Source organism: Neodiprion pinetum, chromosome 3 (assembly GCF_021155775.2).
Source record: "Neodiprion pinetum isolate iyNeoPine1 chromosome 3, iyNeoPine1.2, whole genome shotgun sequence".
Taxonomy (NCBI): Eukaryota; Metazoa; Arthropoda; class Insecta; order Hymenoptera; family Diprionidae; genus Neodiprion; species Neodiprion pinetum.
The window spans coordinates 14,033,652-14,058,431 of NC_060234.1; the positions used below are offsets into that span (position 1 = coordinate 14,033,652).

At 38.7% G+C, this 24,780-nt stretch overlaps 1 protein-coding gene across 6 annotated transcripts in view; it reads left to right on the forward strand.

The window, feature by feature from the left end:
- Nucleotides 1-24,780, forward strand: part of Nmdar2 (NMDA receptor 2) — a 1,937,843-nt gene that overhangs the window by 559,132 nt on the left and 1,353,931 nt on the right. For all 6 annotated transcript variants that reach the window (XM_046618083.2, XM_069134406.1, XM_069134408.1 and 3 more), the window contains one exon: nt 11,068-11,251. In XM_046618083.2, coding sequence (XP_046474039.1) covers nt 11,068-11,251 — 184 coding nt within the window. The remainder of the gene's footprint in view (nt 1-11,067; nt 11,252-24,780) is intronic.

The following is a 24,780-nucleotide window of genomic DNA, read 5'->3' on the forward strand; positions in this document are numbered from 1 at the left end:
CGTCCGTGATATTGCAATGATCGAAATGACTTGCGTTCTTGCCGGTCTTGTTTCTTTTACTTGTTTGGGAACCCAAAATGACGTACCGAGGTTTTTCAAGCTGAGTGGAAGTTTTCACAGTCCAAACGTGTTTCGATGTTTTGGGAAGTGAGGGATATTCGTACAATTCTCAACTGCGGAAGCTCATCGGAATTGGCGGATCTCTCTGAATGAAATTTAGTAGGTCAACTTTTTTCTGATCCGCGAGTTTCAAATACGGTATTAGCCATTCCACTGCATTGATCGTGATTTTGAATTCCTCCTCTTGAAACTGCATGATAGCGTTGACGTCAGTTTTTGATCTCGTCAAAATTCACTCATGTTGAGCGTTGACAACAATCTTGCGGTAGTCTTCAGCAAAACCCAATATCATGCTGAGCGGTATCAGTACGTCAAAATTACCCTCGGCATCGGTTAATTTTTTCTTCTCTTTTATATCAAGCCATCCAGCGTTCTCCATCAGCCAAGTCTGACCAGGGTGCAGGAAAGCGTATTCCTTCGTGAGACTTGTCAAGCCAACGTTCTTGCTTCTGTCAATCTCAACTGCATTAATTTCGTAGCGAATTTCTTCAAACAGATGACAGATCGCGTTGTTTACAAGCTGTGTGTTCACAGTAGCTGTACCATCAGGTTCGAGGAGTCGTCCACGGATATGTACCGAACTTCGGCTGGGTAATATGCATCAATCCTAATCCTGAACGGTGATTCGAATTTCATCGCTGTTGTTGAAAGTTGACGAGGCGTAAGGTTTGTGAGCGTGAATCTCGTAATGCGCAACGGATTCGTCAAAGACGACTGCTGTTTGAATGTTTGAGATTTCTTTCTCCATGGTACGTAGCAGTTGATAGAACAGTAAAATCGGATTTTTAGTTGCCGGAAATTCCTCTTCCATAAGTGGTCAGTTTCAGACCCAGAGCTCTCAGGAACGCTACGTTTCGAGGTGTTAACGGTTCGAGAATCGATCGACGACTGACTTGATCGGGACGTGCCGAATAACCGATATACCTACTCTTTGACAGTCCGTTATATACAATCCCCATCGTTTATTGCGATTTGATATGTAGTCTTACAGTAATAACTTCTCCACGAAAATCAACCAGGTTTCCGTCTTGATCCACCAACCGGAGCTGAACGTGATCTATGGTCCTGACGGTGGTCGGAAGATAAATTACGTGCGACTGTACTTCCACGATCTGACATCCTGGTGGGACAGTCGGGAAAAACTCGGGAATAGTGTGTACTACGTGTCCGTTGACGTGGGCGCGCGTTGTAATGCTACACTCGACTCGCAACGCGTTGACCTTGAGTTTCGCTACAGGCACGTCTGATTCGTGAGTTTCATCAACCTCCAATACACGTGGTGTGAATCCCAAAAGTTGAGCAATGGAATCATCGGCTCAAAGTTAATCGTGTGGATGCGTGTGATTTCACTGCGTAATGTATTATTGTTTGGTTTGATGGCGAGCCTGATATCTGTATTTCTTAGCACGTTTTGAAGATACTTCTCTATGTCCTCGATCTCGTAGCTGCCGGTAGGTATGGTGATCACTTTGTCAGCTACGTAAATTTTATTGTGACCAAGATCAACGTTGGGAATCGAATTGAAGGTCAACAATTCTACCAAGCAAAGAGCATAACTTTCATTACGAGCAAGTTTGATCGGTGGGAAATATTGTGCCTAGAAAATCGAAGAGGTTCCAGAAATCGTTAACGTTAACAAATCATCCATGACTGCGAGTGGTCGACTGACTTTGATGAATCATGCACCATGTTTATGTAGCTCACCACTTAGAAATTTCTGACACAGGTGTCCGCATTCAATTGTATCATAATCCTTTCATGATTGTATTTAACACTACCAACGCTGAGGTATTTTATGAGGTTTGAGGGTGGTTGAAGGTTGCCGAAACGGTCAAAGGAATCGATATTATTGTCGCGTTTCTTGTATGAAACCCAGCGTGTTCCCGGACCGTCTTTGTCGTTAAGGTTGATTATAGCTGACACGTTTTTTCGTGGACCGTTTTCGGGCATTTCGTTTCGCATGAAAACACCGCAGAAATGCGGGACCTTGAAGATTTTTGCATATATCAACAAGTCCCAATCAGTCAACGCTCGACGTGGTAGCACCGTATCTAGTTTTGAGAAATATAGAAACCAAGACCTGTTTTGTACGCTTCCATATGAAGCCCTTTGCCCAACACGATAGCTTCCATAGTTTTGTTGTGTCGTTTGCTCTCTCCCAGTTCTCGTCTAGCAGCACTTGAATCGTTCACAGCTTTTGCTATACCTGCCGCACCACCGGCTAACGCGCCTGTAGTACTAAGTCCAGCGAAAATAGGAATCAGAAACGGTAGAAAACCACCAACTTTTGAAGGTACTGGTAGGACGCGAGGTGTTCGCACTTTGGATGGGAAGGGTAAGAATTCTCGACCTCGTTGATAATACATTATTGAGTCTCGGTGAGCCGTCGTAGAAATGTATAACGTATATTTTTGTTAACGTCTCGACCCGGATATGGGCCCTTCTTGGAAAGATTAATTTTTTTATTGGACTGTCAGGAACAAAAAATATTTTACAACAAGGCATAAATTACTATGGATGTAATACTATTGAAAGCTATTGTCTATTGTAGGTTAGTGAGAACATATTAGATATCTGTTATGAATAGAAAGTAATAAAAACTCAAAGAGTACTTTACCTTTTATAAGAAAGAGGATTGAGACACTAGTCAGAATCATAAAATATTATTTGGCGTGCGGAGGTTCTTCAAATAGCATGACAATGAACGTTTTCGACTTTTCCGATTGTTAATGGTGTCGGTGTTGAAGATATTAATGTAAGTAATTGAAAAAACTATGTATATTCACAGTCCATAAGTCAAAATATTAAAAAGGTTCAAAGAAAGGGTTTATGATAGCTGAAATAGTTTAAACGATGTCGAAACAATGGTACTGGTATCGTTATGACCCTATTCTCTATGTCTGAAAAATTTTGTTGAATCGCTTAAGTCAGCTGGTAAACGACGACAGATAGAAGAATCAAATATGACCCAGAGTAAAGGTGAACGAGTATAAATATTTGTAAAAACATGTAACACGGGGACATCAAAATTATGTGCTTAGTTAAGGTTAAACAATGTGTGATATGTGAGCGGTACTCAGCGGTTTGTAAATATTGCTAAGATGTTCAACATCTTGTCTAAGATTAACGGAATTTGAATGTCCTACAATATTGCACATTTCTAGTAGTAACCGTTTATATTAATTGGGTTATTCACGAAGGATGTTTGCCTTGTCATAGTTGAAAGTATGTTCTTTTTTGGTCACATGTTTAGTTAGAGCAGTATGTCGATCCTCATTATCGTGTATATTGCGTTGATGTTTTTCGAGTCTAGTGTCTAGATGGCGGCCAGTTTTTCCTATGTAAACTTGATTGCAATCGTTGTAGGGTATTTTATAAACTACGTTTGACCGTTTGCCAACGGACTCAGATTTGAAAATATCTACATCTACTCGAAATCTCTTAACCAACCTAAAAACCAATTGTTAAAGCAATTTTTGGACCATCTTGAGTATACGGAGTATTCTGCGTTTAACGAGCGTGAGCAAGTGATTACACCGGAAGGAGCACGGCCCAACTCAATAATCATATTTGACGATGTAGCGTGCGAAAAGCAGGACAATATGAGTGACTACTTTTGCATGGGTAGACATCACGACTTTGACTGTTTCTATCTCTGTCAGACGTCCGCGCGTATTCTCAAACATCTCGTGCGCGACAACGTAAACTGACTCGTGTTATTCGAACAAGACGATATGAACCTGAGACACGTATGCAACGACCATGTAAACACCGATATGTCTTACATGGAGTTCAAAAGTGTGTGCTCTGCATGCTGGAACGGTGAGAAGTACGGGTTTCTTCTGATCGACAAAGACAGTGAGCTTAACCAAGGACGATACAGAAGGGGATTCGATTCTTCTGTTAGCCTGGAAAAGAAATGAAATCTGTCGTTTCCGAGCGAGAGACGCAATAGCGTTGCAGACTCAGTTGCGTCAACATGCAGAGCTCTGAAATTTCCAAGCAAAAAGATGTCCAACATCAGATCACTCTAGCAAGTGCTGCGATCCGTCGAAAACACAGATTGCTCAAGTCGGGCAAGGAATCTGCAACTCAGAAACGGAGTGACGTTTTCAAACCAGTAGTAACTCATCCGATGGGGCTGTTCAAAACGATAACAGTTACAAATTCAAAAATGTCATTGCCGAATTGATGGATTATTCCTCATCACCTCGCCGAAAGGGTGAAGGTCTACTTCCGCAAGCTATGATTACTCCACAAGGTGTTGAAACGGAATGCGTTTTCTGGGATGATCCAAACGAGTTAGTGGAGCGTCTTCGTTTACTCCTGGCATCTCAGGCAGCGGGAAATCCGAGTCACAATAACAAAATAATCTCCATTATTGAAGAGCTACGCGAAGCAGGAATCATTTATTCAGCAGCTCCCATCGTTTTTGCATTCATTACCGAGATGAGCGTCGACGTGTTTGGACGGCATCTGGATGAAAACACGGACGCGAGCACTCGCGCTTCTCGGGGTGTCGGATTTTAAATAACAGCGGACGGGCGTGACGATATACGGAACAAGAGACTGTGCAATGTCGCAGATCCCGCAGAGCCGAACAATGCCGTAACTTTGAAAATCTTGAGACGAAAATTCAACGTGCTGCAAAAACAAATCGACAACCTCGATCAAATGATTAAAGCCTTAGAGCTCATCACGGAGAAAGCCTTGGATACCTTTTACACAGACTTTCAAACAGGCAGAGACCTGTCGATTCGAAACGCTGATAACATTTCTCAATCCGACACCCGACTAAGAGCGTTGGAATATGAACGAGGAAAAGCAAGCACTGGTGACGGAACTGCATAAGCCTGCACGCCAAAATTACCCGCGTCGACGTGTAAACGTGCGCGGCATCGACGAGACCTGGCAGGCGGATCTTGTTGATATGACGTTGTACGCTGGACAAAACACAGTCTACGAGTACATGCTCATAGTCATTGATGTTTTTTCAAAGTATGCGTGGGCTGTACGGATAAAGAGCAAGTCTGGAGATGATGTTACAAAGGCAATGGAATCTGTGCTTGTTCAAGGACGGGTGCCGGAAAATTTACACGTCGACAGAGGAACGGAATTTTACAACTCGAAATTTCAATCGCTTATGACACGCTACGTAATCAAACTTTACACCACGTACAGTGATTTGAAGGCTTCGATCTGTGAACATTTCAATGGCACGCTGAAAAGTGAAATGTGGAGACGGTTCAGCATGCTAGGAAGCTACAAGTGGCTCGATATCTTATCTGATTTGGTTTCGGCTTACAACAACGCCAAACACCGTACCATAAGAATGAAACCATCGGATGTCACCGTTGCAAACTAGAGCCTGTTATCACGTCAGGCGTACGGAGGGCTTCGAGCGATACCTTCCATATCGGCAAAATTCAAATCCGGCGACAAAGTTCAAATCGGCAAATTCAAAAATGTCTTCGAGGAAGGTTACACTTCCAATTGGATGACTGAAATGTTCACGACAAGTCAAGTGGAAAATACTCATCCTGTGACGTACAAGCTCAAAGACTACCGAGATCAACCCGTCGCTGGTGGTTTCTACGAAGAAGAGCTCCTCAAGGTTGAACATCCGGATATCTATCTGGTGGAGAAGGTGCTCATGAAGCGTGGAAGAAAAATATATGTTTAATGGTTAGGTTTTGACGATACACACAACAGTTGGATAAACGAATCGGACATGTAACATGTGAATAAATAAATTTTTTGTCAAAACGTATGTGCCTCTTCATTTCATAACCGACACATAACAAGTATGCATCTTCATTTTTTAGACAATCGACGGACATATGCATCGTTGTACAATTTCTCATATTTCGGAGCGTTCTTATTCACTATCCTACATAACAATATTTTATACATCATGGTACAGTGATAAATTACAAGGCAAAAGTGCAGGCTTGTAGCCCCACGGAAGCGTGTCGGTTGTGTTTTGAAACACGATCCGCTTGTCGTCATTCCAGCTCAGTGTCACTTTCTGCTGTCCTATGGTGTACACGTCGTGCTTTCGACCTAATATCAAATGCTGATTTGTAGACAAATATTCATGGTTCAAAACACATTACAAATAATCGTTAAAAGTTATTTTTCTCAACGCTGATCCTTTAACACCTTTGACACGTTTATTGTCTTTCTCATCTCTCAAGACTCGGAATGCGTACAATTCAGCTCTTAATCCTACAAATTCCAGCCTTATTTTTCCGTTATTCACATCTCTCATCAAACCGAGAACTTTTTTGTTCGCTAGAGGCATTCCATAAACGTTGTCAAGCGGATGATCAGACGTATCGAATTTATGCAAGTCGGCATCCGTTTACATCAATTTTGCTCCGTTGCCAAATTTCTGTTCAATATAATTATAATGAAAATCGTAGATATATGCTTTAGCCAGATCCATAATGGAGAAACCTGCATACAATCGTTTATTCAACTTGACTTTCGTCTCACTCATTTCGACGATAATTATATCTTTGTCGAAAACGGTGCAGCTACGAAAATTGGGTTTAGCTATAGTAGCTCTAGCACCGTATCTTCCATTCTATTCCGTGATCAGCCTGACATCTTTATACTTCGTAACATTTTTCATTGTTTTCTCAAAAACTGCGTTGTCCATCAGTTTTTAAAAATTTTTCTCGAATTTGTTTTGAGATTTTTTCCGCAAATCGGTATTCATCTCTATGTATTTCTTGAGCCACGGGGTTTGCCTGAATTTGAGAACTTTGAGAATTTTGAGTAATTTTAAGCCTTATTGTAAGCATTGTTTCAAAACACTATAGTTAACAACGTCGTTTTTCCGGGAAAGTAGCGTGGGCGTCAATTTCGGTTGCTGACTATTCGAGATCGGAGGTATATAGTGCTCCAGACACAGTGGTAAATCCTTACGAATTTCATGCAGTTCCTCAGGATATTTCAAATCCACCTCCAGTATGTAACCAAACTCCGCATCGTCCGAGATGGTAAGAACGTCGCATCGTCCGAAGTCTGATACCCATTCGAAGGAACTGTATGGCAGAGCGAAGCTCATAGCAGCACCGTACAAATTATTAACGTCAAAGTACATGAGATAAGTTTCTTCGACCTCAGGATCGAATACCTCCCCCATGTACCTGTTGTTAGCCTTTGCGTATCTGTTCGAGCACTGTGACACACCACCACGAATACCTTTTTCGATATACATAACCACATCTATATTGGTGAGAAGCTCGAGCTCGATGTCGGTACTCTTTAACATCGCATCAAACGACAGACCGGGCGCGGTGTAATAATGTAACGGGTCCAGGTTTTACGTTGTCCAACAGCTCTGTCGAAAGTTTTGAAAAACGTCGGCTAGTAAAAACACGTCCGTCTGTAAATACAAGTCCGAATACTCTCCCAAAGTTTGAACGTTAAAAGTTTGCCAAACTTCACATGCATGTGCATAGTCGTCGTCTGATATATCACGATCATTTAATCTTGAGTAAAATTGTTGTTTGGATGGTAGCCATCTGTCCTCGAGCTTCTCCCAACTGTCTATGTATTCGTACGGGAACTCTACTCTTCTGGTCAATAACTAAAATTGATCCGAGCTTCGATAAAATTCACGTGTGATTGACTTCTGATCATCACCGAGATACGTTGCTAATTTCTCAAGACTACTGGAAATGAAACGGTACGAATCTACGAATCTAAACTTTACATCTGTTCCCTTGACGTATTTTGTAAAAGAAATGTACTTTTCTTTGTTGACGGGCAGAAGTTCAATTGTGCCCTCGAACGATGTAGCCAGTGCTTTGATCAGATAATGTGAATCGTAACCCGACAGATTGTTGAATATCACTGGGATAGTGTGCGATTTTTGGTAATTTAGATTGCAACGTCGATGAGCAGCACCACGGTACGTTCCTGTGAAATGGCAGTGATCACGATGTTTCACGTCTGTGAGTGTGAACAGTTTTTCACAAATGTGACACACTGTTGTTGAATGAGATTTGTTGATATGATTGAAAGTGAGCGGTTTCATCGGTACAACAGTTTCGAAATAAACTCCTAATGAATGTGCAAATTCCGCCAACTCATTCACAAAGCATTGAATGCCAAGTCTCTCCACGATTAATTTACAATTTTAAAATTGAATCGTCAAACCCACAATGTAGATAGTAAGCTATACTATACGGAAGATGCTTCTGATAAATTGTTCTTGTACCCATCTTTTTGAGCGTAGGTTCCAGTAAACATTCGAGATCCGCGTAAATGCAGAATGGAACGAATTCTTCGTGCTTGAAATTTTTGAATTTCAGTATCTTTCTCTCCTCTATAGGTAGAATAACTTTGGTTCAGTTCAAATTCATGCAATATACGTTGTGCTTTGTTAAACATCTTTCAGAATGAAATTAAGTCAAACATCTTTCACACGACCAAGTAAGATCATTACGTTCAGAAATTTGAAACCTCGTTAATCGAGACAAATATCGAATACAAATAAAATGAAAGATTTCCTTTTTTTTATAATTTTCCACATCAACATCATCATCGTCATCGTCAATGATTCCAGTTTCTATCGCTAAAAGATGAATTACAGGTTTATCAGACTTTTTTTGACTCAGGTGAATCGGTACTATTTTACTTTTTTTCCGATCACCTTGGTCTATACCATAAACGTTAATTGAAAGGCGGTTAAGCTTCTCAATTTTTGAAATGGTGTTTTTGTCTAGAGACATAGGAAACTTCATTCCATCATATCGTAGCACTGAGCTGAAATGCGGGTACGAGCTGGTCACGTTGGGATTATTATTGTCGGCTGGGAACAGAGCTGCGGTGACCGACCAAAGAAAGCAGTAAGAGTCTTTGTTTCTGATGTTCACGACAGCCTTCTTATTATTGATATGCTCAGGTAACGGGGTGTATGTGAACACACCGCCTCGTAGTGGCACGTACTTATTGATATTCACAGTCAAATTGATTATTTCAGTCAGCGACTAGCTTGAATCCTTTTTCTGGAAATCTTTCACCTTTTTCAACAAACACTCTGTCGCGTTTTCGATGAACCATTCGTTGATATCCGTTGTCTGGAGGATGATTTCATTTCTCGTATTAAAAAATTTGATCTCTTCCACCGCGTGATCATCTTTTCTAACTTCAAATTTACAAGCCAGGATAACGTTGGCTTTTAAGCTCCTGTCTTTCTTCAGAGCGTTTTTTAGTCTTGTCACAGCTAGTACCTTTGCGTCTTCTAGAAATCTCTCTACATCTTCATGCTTCAAATTGACGATGGATCCAGTTCGAATTCTCCCCTCGAAAGCTGATTCCAAATCTTCCGAGTGAACTCGATCGCTTCTTCTTACTATCCGCGTACCTCCACTCGTTTTCTGAAGACGTTCGAATTCTTCCGCGAGCGTTTTCAAGAGTCCGATCGTTGTGATAATTCTCATCTTCTCTTCAATCGATGAAGCCTCTGGCAAAATTTTGTTCACAAGCCGAATATTTTGACTTCCAAATTTTACCTATTTTCGAATCTCTGCCCGGTTGGTAAGATTGTCGGTAAAACAGCACGATTTTGACCTTCGACCGATAAGAATTGTTGGTATAGCAGTGCGATTTTTACCGTTGACCGATACAACTGTTGGTAAGGTTGCATGGTTTTGACCTCAAGTCGGTACGGCAGACTGTGACGTCATCGCGGTAAAGGGTTTGAGTCTGGGGAGAATGTCGGTAAGTGTCGGTAACAGAAATCTGTAAGTAGAACTCTCATAGCTATACTACTGAAGTGTCAATATACAATAAAAACTGTAAGGTAGAAACGATTGGGATATAATTACTCTCAATGTCGTTTCTCATATTCTTACAGGTAAGAATATTCATCTAGTTTGAGTCAGTCTGTAAGGTTGTTACAATCGAGATTAAAAAAAACTTGTATTCTTACACAAACAAAATCCAGTTGTTTAAACCAATCGTGACTAAGATAGAGATAATCACTCAATATGTATATGAGGGATTCTCCGTCAACTCGGCCACTTTTTGTTCGTCCATCCCAGATCTGCCCCATAAATGTTTATATCAAAGTTCTACCAAAAGGTACTTCATGTGAATTTTTTCAGATTTTTTAATCTATTATTTAAGAAATTGCGAAATTCGAGTGGTCCGAGTTTTCTAATGCAAATGAACTGTTTTTTCTAAAAACCACATATGTCTCACGTAATTCAAGAAATTATTTTTATATGTCAGCAGCATCTTTGTTCGCAATGAAGGTATGAGCGCAATTAAAGATATATACAGGACTTTCTTTTACGAACAGAACACCTTTCTGATCGACACGTTTTTGATTTAGCTGATTTTTTTTTCACGGGTTCTATATCGAAAAAAAAAGAGATACGCATATGAAAATTTTTTTTCAACATATTTTGGAAAACAGAAGGAATCGAAAATTTGAGAATACGGTGATTTTCGGCTTGAAGACTCATTTTCAAAACTTCATAACTCCGGTTTTATTCGAGCTAGAAAGTTCTTTTTTTCATTTTAAAGCTCAAAGAATGAATTTCAATGAAAAAATAGTTTCATTGAAAACTATTAATAAATTTATATTGTTATAAACAACCAAAATGTTTAAATCGATTTTTAAAAATTGCCCCCACCTCGTGGCGAGTTCTTGGTACAACCATCGTATTCTATATCAAATTTTCTATCAAAAACGCATTTTTAATAGATGAAGAAATTATTATTACGATCAGGAAAAAATTAATTCATCTAGCGCGGTACGTCACAGCGGCGCAGGGATTCAATTGCATGCCTCATTTTCTTGCCTCTTATCGTTTTCGACTTCTATCGTTCTATCTACTTTTATATTCCAACATTTTCTGCTGATTCCACATGACCTTAATTGTCATACAGACATTAAATTGATGGTTATTTCGAAACTTCCAGGTGTTCACTTTGATACAAGCAGTACGAGTCTGGTGAATGAGATCGCAACTGCAATACGAGTCTTCGCCTACGGTGTTGAGGATTTCGTCAGTGATCCAATTAACGCTAATCGAAGTCTCAAAACACATTTGAGCTGCGAAGGCAATGGCGACTCACGGTGGAACACTGGTGACACGTTTTTCAGGTAAAAAAAAAGTATATTATAATGGTATCCGAATTTGTTGAGACGATGGAAAATTTTTTTTTTTCAATTTCTGTTCTGAATTTCTGGGGTTGATCATGTGCCAGATACTTGATCTGCTTCACTTTACCCGTTAATGATATCATAACTGAATTCTTAGTTTAGTTTTTCTATTAAAAAATAAAAGATCATGCGACACTAATTGTAAGTAAACATTCTCTCTCGAAAATCAAGAACAATGACTTTGTCGTGACGTTGCATTGCTTAGGACTCGATAAAGTAGCTTTGATTGTAAGTAAAAGTTTAAAACTTCGAGTACATGTAATATCACCGACCGTATCGGCCATACAGCCCATTTAGACTAGGCAGACTTTACAGAATGTATGCTCTACAGGATAGTTGATCACTTTATAGACCTGAATCACGTTGGCGAAGTAAGCATCAACTATACGAAAAGAAAGCTTCACAGTTTCTAACTTGCAATTTTGAGTCATGGTGACAGAAAATTACAACATACAACCGGTTCATCGATAGCCAGTTCTGGAAAATCCACATTTCCACCCTATCATAATTTGTCGCCGTTCATCGCTGTTCATGATCATGTATCGATTGAGATTATTCGAACTAGCAGGTAATGACCAATAAAGCTTCGCTTGATCATAGAGAAGAAAAAATCATAATTAATAAATGAAAAAATCGATCAATCTGGGGAGAAATTACTCAATATACCTGTTATAGTAGGGGAGCCCAAGAGGGGATTTTGGGTTTTATTCAAGCCCGACAGAACAATATAAGGGAGGAAACCTTGCACTCTGTTATGAACGACCACCATATATGAACCCTTAATATACAAGGGTGCGTCTAGGGTAGCCAATCAGATTAGTAAAAAAAAATCGATCCTCAAATTAATTCGAGCTCGTCAGATTAATAGAAGGTAAGTTAATTACATGGAAAAAAGCGTCAATTTCAATATTCTGACGATTTGATCATGATATAAGAGCATAAGCGAGTAATTAGTTTGCAAAAAAAAAACGTCACCTGGAAGTATTCGAGCGCGGTTATTTTTTTTTTTAATTTGAAGAAAATCATGTAAAAATTACGGATATAATATAATCTGACGGTTTTTACAACATAAAAAAGCTAAAATTATTGATAAAGTGAGGTACGTGCAAGTGCTGAGAACTATGTATTTCCCACTCCGCGTCTCTCTCCCCTTCTCACTCTTTCTCTAGTTCTCACTCTCTCGCACCGTACAGAAACGCAAGATGATCAAATTGATTCGAACTCCGAATATGAGGATGATTCATCTGATGATGAAGATTAAAAAAATCTTTATTAACACTTCCTTTACCATGAAACCATTTGAAATATTACCATTTGAAATATAAGCAATCGAAAGTCGTACATTTAACATTTATTCCCTATCCGTAGTTTGAGTAGTTAGAGTGAGCATTTTATTTAATAACAGCCATATTTTTCTTAGGATTGTTTTTAAAAACTGAGAATTATTAATTGAGGATATAACAAGTAATTTTTTTCAAAAAAAAAACATAAACAAGCAGTATTTATTTTTTTGTAAATAATTTTTAAAGTTGGTGACTTGCGATGATTCACGTGAGTGGAAGTAAGTGAGCGATAGTCGGTAAAGAAAGACAGCACTAGTGAGTGAGAAAGAAAACAATAGCCATTGACTATTGGTGTCCTTTACATGTCACGGTACTACCTTAAGCTGTCAGAACAATGAAATTCCTCCACATAATTATCAGATTATAGGTTAGCACAACAAGGACATCGAGCTGAACTGTCTGCATATAAATCTGATGAGCTTGAGTATTTCAAGGTCACTATTTTTTTTTACATTTTCAAAAATCGGCTGTGAGTTCTGATTGCATCCAAATCGTCAGTCTTTTGAATAGGATACCTTTTAGAGGTCACTTAACATTCCCCCTGAATATCTGATGAGCTTAAATAATTTTTTTTTTTTTCATTTTCTACCCCTTCGTGCTGCCACCCCCGATTTGTAAGCCGGCAGATTAATACTTCTCTGTTACCCGAAGCACATAGGGCGTATACGATATTAATGTCTGACGCACTCGAGTATTTCTTTATAATAAATTTTTTTTACATTTTTGAAAATTAGTACCTACTTCCCCCGGCAGTAAAAGAGCATATATCATATGAACTTTTTTTCTTTTTAGTATCTAATCTTTATGATCCAATAGGTTCTCGCAGCGCTAAAGTGACTTACCATTTAGCCTCTTGGGCTCCTCTACTATTACGGGGTAGATGACTATGATCACGATGAGTGGTTATCGATGATCGCATCTACACATAGGCATGATATTATTACAGACTAATTTGAGTTCGTAGTCCGTCGATTACGCACATGAACAAAAGGTAAATACGTAACAACTGAATTCTTTGGGAATAATATTTTTTAAGTTTTGTTGCTCTCCGACAATATTCCAGCCTGGAAATGCCTTAGTTTCGACGTGTAGTGACGAGTAGCTTTCCCAAACAAAATTCATTCGATCAAGTTCCGGTCTTGTACCCTTTTTTGGTACACCGAGAGACATCTAGTCCGAGACTTTCAAAGATGTAAAATGTACATACATGCAAAATTATCGTATTAGCAAGTTTTTATTACTTTGCACGAAAACAAATTGATCAAGTTTAATTTGTGATCAGCCAAATTTTTCATCTTTTTGATAACTACAAATTCTTACTAAACTGTTTGTCTATCAATATTTTCGTCGTTATCAGTTAAAACCATTGTTTCATCAACTTTGAACGCACCCCACATTATTTCACCTAAAAATCTGTGGTTGGAAACATATAGGTCTTTATCACGGACATTAGCTCTATGAGAACATAGAGGTCGCATCTGTCCTGGATCGATGTGAAAAAGTTCTTCCTTCAATTGTATTTCCTGAACTACCCTGGCGAAAATTTTTTACGCTTAGCTACAAAAATTTTCTACAATTTTGTAGGTCATTTATAACGCTTTCGTAGTTTTGTCGTAGAATTTTTCATGGATTATCGTACTTTTGCGTAGTTAATCGGAGTTTTTTTTTTCACTTTTCTGTAATCCTACGATCATAATTTCCGTGACAGTTCATAATTTTTCGTCTATTATCATACAGAAGATGAAAAGAACAGTCTTCGGATGCATAATGGACTTAAATTTTGTTGGGTAGGTACTTAACTTTTCTGCAAGAAATTTTCTTTTTGAGAGAGATGCGACATCTAGTTTGGGTCCGAAATTGTTTTTACTTTTCATATAAAGTTGCAGATTCTTATAATTTTTGATAGGAATTTATATTTTTCTATGAAGTTCAACGCGATTCTATGAATAAAAAAGAATCGTCAGGTTTGGGTCTCAAATTTTAATTATCTTTCACAAAAAGTTGTAGATAAATTTTTGACGATTTTATGCGGTCGGAAACTCTTCATAGTTTCACGTAAAACTTATTTTTTCTAGGGTAATGTTCTCATAACACGTATCGTATTTACGTCAACCTTGCTATATGAACATGAGATTCGAGAAGGTTTAGAAATATGTATGTATCTGTACGAATGTGCAGTACTTCGAAAACAATGCATATGTGTTTGCCAAAGACAACATTAGTTTTTCAACTTATGCATTGAAAACAGACAATTTAATAGAATCAATGACATTATGCAATAGACAATTTGAGAGAAGCTGTACGAATAACCCTTTCTTCATGCGGAACTGTGGCAAAGATTAGGACCGTTAGTACTCGGAGATCAATCAAATGTCGATGTAAGAGCCTCAGCTTGGTGTTATATGAAATTTGATTGACAGTAATGATCACGGAATAGCTTGGAATTGATGTCCGTTATCCGAAATTAGAGTTTAAATGTTCATGACAATTCGCTAAACGTTAACTATTTAATGTTTACTAAGATTACGCTCAGGATTATTTTCATTATTGTTAACAACGGACATCTAGATTGTGATGTCTATTTCTACCGAACGCTAATGCGTTTACATGTACATCTACAACCGCCAACCTTCGACAATTGCGACTGACTCATTGCCAGTAAAAGAAGTAGGGACAGCAAAATTGAAATGACTGTATTCTCTCCCGTACATCAATACGTAAATTTATTAAAAATGTATTCATTCATTTAAAAATTTGTCTCTATAACTTTATGGATATATTCAACTACAATTACAGCTCCAACACAATAAATACACAGACATTTTTGCATTAGGTCGATTTGATATCATATAATGATAGTCTGTACACGTAACGATAATATATGAAAAATAAGATCGTTATCACGTTATGGGTTTTTATGCCTCAGGTTTTTCCCGTATGAGCTAATAAATGAGATTCCGATTCAACAGCTCAATCACTGTGATTATTCATTCTAAAATTTATAATAGACCTTGTACTCCCATCCTGGTTCCTTGAAACCAATACGAAAATCTGAATAACTTCGAATTGAAGGAGTTTCGACCATACAGAAAATAATTCGGTAATATTCGAGAAGGTCCAGGAGAAGTCAGCCAAGAAATGACCTGGGATTTTTTTTCAAACGATAGGAACTTTTTTTGACCCAAAATAGATGTACAAAAAGTTTATACATATTTTCTTGTTCGTCCGAAATATTTTTTTTTCCAAAGTTATAAATTATTTAATTTCGTTGCAAAATTAGCGCTTTATTAACTTCAAGAATTAATATACTTAGTTTTGATTATGATAGAGAAATGAACCAATGTCTTTTGGAAAACTGTCAGAATGACTTACAAAAAAAAATTTCTGCAAGTTATGAAAAATGAATCCCTAAAGTCACGCACTAATTTTTCAACAAAATTCAGTAACTTATAACTTCAAAAAAAAATATTTTGGTCGAACAAAAGAATACGTTGTTACGTCCGGCGTATCGCCACACGTCTCCCTCATCTTGTCACTCTCCCACGATCCCTGCAGTACCCTTATCATTTCATTCCTATCCTACTATTTCCATTCTGGCTCACGCCACTCGCTTTTTACCGACTCTGCTACTCCGATTCTCCCCACCATTTTGCACCCCTTACGTCTAATCCTCTTTACCTCAGGCATTTCGATTCCAACGTTCGACACGAACAACTCTTTCTTTCCAACACTCAACAACCTTACGTATAACTTTACTCATCAATTGTGAACTATACGCTCCGCTCAAAACTACTTCACAAATTATTCAACCAAATATATAGTTCATACCTCAAACACCCAAACGTTATTCACCCCTAACCCAAGTTCCGGTTGTTTCTGGACGTAAACGCGAAGGCGAACCCGTTTGTTCCTTACCGCTTGGGAATAAATGACGTCCACGGACGTAACAACGTATTAACGTTTTTTACGGCTATTTCACGAAAAAAAATTTCAATAGTTTTAAAAAATAGGATGTCAAAAACGTTTAAATCTGGCCGATTTTTCTTGGATATTCCCACTGACACATCAATTCAGTGAGATATTTCTCCCTCGTGCTCAATTTATCAATTCGTGAGATTATAGAAATTAATACGCGAGAATTAATGATAATAATTATCATTCGTTAGAAGCATTCATTTTCAAGCAATAAACATTATTCATGACAACAAGATGTTTCAGTTGACTCTCGATTAAAACCCACGTAATTCTGCATATGTAGGTATTCGGTTTCCGTCACTCCTCCGCGCCTTTCAAATTAGATCTGTACAGTAACTTCGACACAAATGTAACAAAATAAACATGAAAACAATAACTATCTGCGTACCAACCGTGGTTTTAATTCTCTGTCGAATTATTTTTCTCTGGCTGTCTTGATCGTTTCGATCACGCAATGGCATAGTTATTTATGTTTCCAGAGCGATTTGAGCGATTCACTTGTTTTCCCGGGCCTCAAACTCCGTCGAGCCCGAGGTGAGTGCAAAAGAATGCGGATAAGGTATTGTTGTACTCAATGCCGCAGAAAAGATCAAAACAAGAAGATGTTGATAAAAATGATTCTAAGTAGGTCAATCAATTGACTATTGATTTCATGCGTCAATAATTTTTTAATGAAACTAGTTAGAAACGTCATATGTGTACTGCGTTGGTAGATACGACATTTTTTACAAGTAATTGTTCCACAAAGTCAAAAAAAATTTCGCAAATATTCAGTTTTGATAAAACATGCTCATTTTATGACAATAATGAAGAACTGTAATATCATAAAAATATCAATTAAGTTGAATATGCTTATCGGTTTTTTTTAATATCTTTACTGTAACGTGTGCGTTTTTTTTGAGGCTTGTGAAGCTGACCCATGAGAAAACCCCGTTATTGTGTAGTTCTTTTACCTTAAACCTTGAAATTAGGGTAAATATAAATAATATAAAGGACCTCTTCTGATGGGAAAAAAGAAGGATCGGTCTTTCCAATCTAAAAACGCCCTGAAACAATTAGTTATACGGACTTAGGTGATTCCAAAGTCGCCTTGGTTCATGAACAAATACCTCCCTCTTATGCTCCCTCACGCTGTATTGCTTTTGCTACCGATCAGAGACAAGAGAGTGAGGTGTATGTCATCTGTTTGGAGACACGGGTTTCCCGGTGCTCCCTTCTGACCGCGAACTCGGTGTAAACAGAGTCGCCTTCCTATTCCTTGTCTCGGGTTGATGACCCAAACACAACGCCGATCCTGCAAACCAGGGGCAACCTTGGCTGCCTGTCGGTTTTTTACGCAAGGTGAAATTCTGAATAAAGTAATGGTGTAGGACAGAGAAACAGACGCGTTGTGTAAATTTTGAAAGTCATCCCAAATCAGTTTTAATCCAGGTAAACAAGGTTTAAATCAACAAATTAAATACAGTGTCTTTTTCATAGGTTCTGCTCCTTGTTGTATTCATGGTTCAAATTTTTTATTCTATGCTCTACGAAGTAATTCCTATCGCTCTAAACATCCCGTGCTATCGTGGATTCTACTTAAATCATATGTTTCTAAGTCGAAACTAAGCGCTTTGCTTGAAGTTCGATATTACAATTTACTGAAGCTAAATTCGATAGTGCCCTCCAGACGAGGAACACTTCGTTACCAAAAGATCGGTGAGTCAGTTCAGCTCTTTGCCGGCAACTGCTGTCTTGCAAAATCTACCCCCGAACAGTGAGTCACTTCGGCGTTGTGCCGCGCCGGTCAACTGCTGACGATGCTCTCTGCGGTTCTCCTATTTATACTCGTCGTGATCGCCTATCACGCTACACCGTCGTCGTCTCTTCCTTATCGATGACCTTGCTGGTGGATCGTCGAGTTGGTATGTGTCAGCGAGGCGTCGGTCATCGTCTGTTATTGTTGTGATCTGTCGTATGTACAGCCATAGCTGATGTCGGAGGTGACCTGGACCAGCTGTCCGTTACAATACACAAGAATTTTTATGGCACAAATTATTTCAATTGCTCATTTTATTAATAAAATAGCGTCATACTGACGAGAGTGTAAGGATTTACAAAAATTAGTGATTTTTGAGTAAGTATATTATATGTTCCATTGTCTTATTGAAAAAATTTACTACATTTCAATTGAACTATTTTTAATACTACGTGTTTTATTACATATCATTGTAACTGTTAGGAAGTTATTACGATATAAATGGTCAAATAAATATTGCCGCCACCGTGTCATCGGGGATGTTGCAGTTTTAATGAAATGCCAACTCTACAAACAGTTCATATAATAATTGAATTATGAAGTACATAATTTTGTAAACAAAATCGCAATATTTATGTATTTACCTGATTATATAATTCATATTTATGCACTAAATCCAAAAGTCCTAATACTTACCTTATGTTTTATGCGCTGAAAACATTGATGTAACCTCGTAGCGTAGAAATGGACATCCGTAACGACTCTCTCTCTCTCTCTCTGTCTCTGGAAGTATGCCCCCTCCATGCGACTGCGAGTTTCAAGATTCGAGCAGTGAACAGCGTGCGCAGCCGGTTGTGTAACCTCAAAAATCATTATGGGAACTAGGAGTGCGCGGTATTGGAAATTAGGTAGCGATTTCCGCTACGGGTTTCGTATTCGGTAGTTTCGGTTGATTGGAATATCAAAATTTCGGTAAATACCGAAGTACCGAAATGTCGGTAGATTTTAATCTGAAAATATCGTGGGAAAAAGATCAAGAAAAATCTATATTGAAGTGTACTAAATACTTGTAATCTAAATATTCACTAATGAAATGAACAGAGGGTTTTATCAACTGGATATTAAACGCCTGGGGTATTTAATAAATCAAATTTACGCAAAACAACGCTCAATTATTTTTATTGTCACAACTAATTTAGATTATTATCACGTCTTATAATCTTATGATTTACAGTTTTATGTTTTACAGTCTTATGGAAATATGGAATTATGGAATTGTTTCAGCGGTTCGAGGTTCGATTGTAACCCTACGAGTTTGTACAGGAGTGTTAAATTTGAGTGGGTCTGAATGTTGTAACGTCTACGAATTAATGCCAAAAGAGATGGTCGCCTTTTCTTTTTGTAAGAGGGGTCTGCCGACTATACCGTCTTGCTAAATAGGGAAGTTATCCGGAACGGTTGAAATGTGTGGCTGTTTTCATTGATATGAATTTGAGTCTTAGCGATTGTGTCGAATGTCTGATCGGTAATGCCGGTAAGGGATAGTCGTTCGTATGTTGCACGCGGTACTTCTGGTCTAACGACGTTATTTTTTACTAGATTTAGATCGGCACCTGTGTCGACTATGAATTTTGAATTCTCGAGCAGTTCAGGGGCATTAATTTGAATCAGTGCTGGAGTCTCATCTACAGCATTTGTGATGAGGACGTGAGTTGGTGCACTGAACGCTGATTGTTAGTGCCGCTCGTCGGTGCATCCTCCCGACAGGCGTCGGTTGAGTTTAAAGACTGCTCGGTCGCTCTCTGATCATTGTCGCGGCTTGAATTATGGTCAGCATTGTTGAAAGCGCGAATTCTACAATCGTCAATTACATGTCCGGACCGTCTGCAGTGATTACAGTAAGGTTCTTGGCTCTGGTATTGTCTACGAGCCATAGTGGATCGGCAATCTCTCTGTGAATGACTGGTTCGTTTACATTTTGTGCAAAATTCTTTGGGAATGCGGCGGCATTTCACGGCCGAGTGACCTAAACGACCACAAAATTGGCAAATTATGTCAAGCTGGTTACTGGGTCGGATTTCGGGTGTTGTTTGTATGTGTGTAACCAGCGCGGGGAGTGCGGAACGGAAAGTGAGGTAGTTAGGTTGCAGTGGATAGCGGAAACGGTGACGGCAGGAAGAGTGTAATCCTGAGGATAGAGAAGGTGTCAGAGGCGAAAATGCAGATGAAAGAGAAGAGGCTAATGACGGCCACAGAGGAGGAAGATTGGCTGAACCGGGCTGACTGGCGCTTGGCGATCGCCGCCTCATCAATTCACGTTTATCACAGTAAGCAATTTCTATTGTGCCTCTGACAATGAGTGTTGTCGGTCTATGACTGACTACCCTTGATTCTAGCTCATCATGAAGACCTCTGATAAATGTCAGTAGGCTCTGTTGTTTAATGTGGTCCAAGCAACTACCGACTCTGTCGCGGGGATTTTTGGCTACAATCGTGGTTAACAATTTCGTTGCTAACCGATCTTTGCTCCCGCCGAAAACTAGAGAACTCTCGTATAAGCCTTGCTTCATGCTGTCTCCCGTAAGTATAGTATACATGTCGCTTATATCGTTAGGAGTTTGGAAAACTCGTTCGAGAATTTTAATAATACCATCTACCGTGGTGAGCTCTTTGCCATGTAATACTGTTTGTTCATCTTCCATCATTCTGAACAAGATCATTTTCGTGAACATTTGTTTTTCGTTCAGTCTTACGAGTGAGCCACGTGTTATATTGCGAGGATGAACTCGTCTATCGAAATGTTATGCCCGTCGAAGGGCATGAACCCATTGCATAGCGTCTTCGGCTAATGTGTATGACATATTATCGTCTTGGGTATCAGGCATCGTGCTTTAGTGTTCGAGCTTTTACGGTAGTGAGGAATGCAGGTTAGCTTGGCAAGATAGATTATAACAGACTTACCGATCGATGCAAAATGAGATCACGAAAAAAACAACCTACAGTCGACTGATTGTGCACTGTTAAAAATTTCTGTATGGAACTCCTTACACTGTATTGGAAGTTTTATTCGGATACGGAACAGTGAATTCACCATACATTTACTGGTTATTCAATTTATGAACACAATTAATTTACTACAAAATTTAGTGAAATCAAATTACTTTTTTGTTTTTTCCTATAAATTTTAGTAAAATCAAAAATTTTTATTGCAAATTTCAGACAAATGCATAGTAATTTACGTTGTTTGTAAATGTACACCTCTTTTGTATAGTAAATGTGTAGTAAATTCACAATCCTTTTTAACAGTGTGGTGCTTGTATATTGCTGGTGTAGCTGTCCTGGGGTAAGTGCGTAGTGGTGTCTCAAGTGTACAGTGTCGAATCGTCACTGAAGCAGTGGTGGACGCGGACGTCGTGAACGAGTTCATGAAAGGGGTGCCTTAATGAGTCTCGTACTTGGTGCTCGATTGATTCATATTGTATCGTGCTTGGCTAGCAACAGTAAGTTGAGTATACATAAAGCTGCGATGATGATGTAGTAATGCATGTTGTCAACGAGTTTGGCGTTCACGTAATCACACTGGGAGATTCCATGGAGTTTCTGTTGCTGAAGTCGTTCGTTTTGAGGTCATTTCCGAATATCTTGAGTGCTTATTGGCCTGTTGTCTGCCAATGAACGTATATTTGGTAATATGTTAAGTATGATTTGATTACGGTATCATAGGTTCCGGAAATCGAAGACCACCGCTAGCCATCTATGCTACGTCCGTGGACGCCGTTTATTCCCCAGCGGTAAGGAACAAACGGGTTCACCTTCGCCTTTACATCCGGGTACAACTAGAACTTGGGATAGGGTTTAATGAAGACGATTTATCTTGACCTTGGAGATTTGTTGATTAATGTTATTCTTGGATATGAAGGTCACAACTCAAAACACTTTTTATCGTGTTAACGTTTCGGCCCTGGTGGGGGCCCTCCTCAGAACAATTTTATTTAAATATCTGTCACGAACAAAAATCAAATAATGTACAAATAGGTTTTGACAAAATAAGACATCTTGGTGTAAATAATATGCAAGGATGTTGAAGCAAGATAAAAGAGGAATTACCTCGTATGAGATGACACTTCCAATTACATAAATGCGTGTTGGTAATTGATGAATAAATAGAACAAAAAAAACAATAAAGACAAAAACCGAAACACACTGCGTTCGCAACACGTAACTCCCACGAATTCATATTTATTGTTGGTTTGTTAAAATGAAATAAAACACACAGCCGTTAAGGTTGAGTCAGAGCACATAAGCACCAGTGGAACATCTAGTGTGTAGTGGGAGGGGGTCGATCTCGATAGTTATCAGAGCAACGCAGAGTCAACGGGTTAAAAGGAAACCAAAAATTTTTTTTTGTTAAGGAGGTAAAATCGAGAGCAAGCTCAGTCGGTAATGGACAATTACAATGGTCGTATCACAGAGGTGTAAATATTACTTAGATGTTCTATGTCTTGTTTACGGTTGACAGAATTAGGATGTGCTACAATATTGCACATTTCTAACAGTAGCCTATTGTAATACAAAGGTTCTACGTCAATAATGCTGGCTTGAGAATAATTAAAAGAGTGGTCGAAATCGATGGCATGTCTCGTCAATGCAGTATAATTATCCTCATGTTCATTTATATTACGTTTATGTTCAGTTATCCTGGTGTGTAGTTGTCTACCAGTTTGGCCTATGTAAGCCATGTTGCAATGGTTGCAAGGTATTTTGTAAACAACACCCGAGCGCATAGCCAGGGGTAAGGGGTCTTTACCCGAATCAAACATCGAGGATATATCATGTGCGCATTTGCCCACAAATTGAATTTTGTACTTGGAGAAAGTTCTGTTGAGTGACTCAAACAACCCAGCAACATATGGGATGGCAATATAGCTTTTTTGATTGGTTTGTGTAGTAGTTGTATCGAGATTGTTGTTAGAGATGGTAGATGACAAGATGGAATCATATTTAAACTTTATATGTTTGTTGAGCAGGCGAGGTGGATAGTCATTTTTACATAGTACCTGCTGAATCAAGGACAAATTTTTTTTATGAAATTCGATACTTGAGAGTCGGATCGCTCTGTCAACTAAGCAATTTATCGTTCAACTAAGCATGTTATCGATGTGCTAAAAATGGGACCTAAATATGGCATTCCTTTTAAGAATAACCGCATCCCAACCAAAAAACTCATATCGGATTTCGAATCAAAGATTTCCTGCATTCCTTCTGATTCTCGTAATACGGCCCGGCAAGATTTCACCAACACAATAAAAAAGTTCATTAACACTCCTGCTCCCCTTCATGCCGATAAGAATGTCCTTCATAAAATCAAAGAAACCAAGATCTTCCAAAACAACAATCAGGACTTACTGTTCTTGAAGGCGGATAAGGGAAACAAGACTGTTGTAATGAACAAACTAATGTACAAGGATAAAATGTTGCAACAACTTTCTAACAATAATTCTTACAAAGTTGTTAGATACGATCTCACCTCTACTTTGCAACAAGAAGTAAAAAAACTAACAACTGAGTGGTTTAAAAGCAAAATTATCTCTGATCAACTGAGACGTCAAATTGCAAAAACGGATTGCCTACCACCTAGAGCTTACGGACTACCGAAAATTCATAAACCTGATACACCGGTACGAATTATTGTGTCCTTCATTGATAGTCCGATTATTAATTTGGCTCGTTTCCTCAGTGAATGTATAGGTAACAACATCATACCTCCCTTGTCACGGATAAAAGATAGTTTTGCTTTGGTGAATGCTATTAGAGACCTTCGCTTGCCAGCTGATCATATTTTAGTTTCGCTGGATGTTGTATCCTTATTCACTAATGTACCACAAGATCTTGCAATCAACGCTGTCAAACAGCGTTGGCATCAGCTGGTGGACAAAATTCCGGTCCCACTTAACGAACTTTTAAAAGCATTGCAAATATGTTTTAAGGCTGCCATATTTAAATTTAACCAAAACATATATGCTCAAACGTATGGTTTACCGATGGGCTCACCGCTCTCTCCAATTTTGTCTGATTTGGTTTTGGATGACCTTGAACAATACTGTCTTAATAAACTAGACTTCAAGCCTTCATTCTTTTTCAGATATGTAGACGACATAATTACAGCTGTCCCGTCGCATAAAGTCGCAGAAATGCTTTCAGTTTTCAACAGTTTCCATCCGAGACTACAATTTACATCTGAATTAGAGTCTAATCACCAAATTAGCTTTTTAGATGTCCTGATTATTAATGACAATCAGCTCATAAAAACTGATTGGTTTCATAAGGCTACTTGGTCACCAAGGTATTTAAATTACCATTCTCACCATCCCAGATCATACAAAATTGGAACGATAAATTGCTTAGTTGACAGA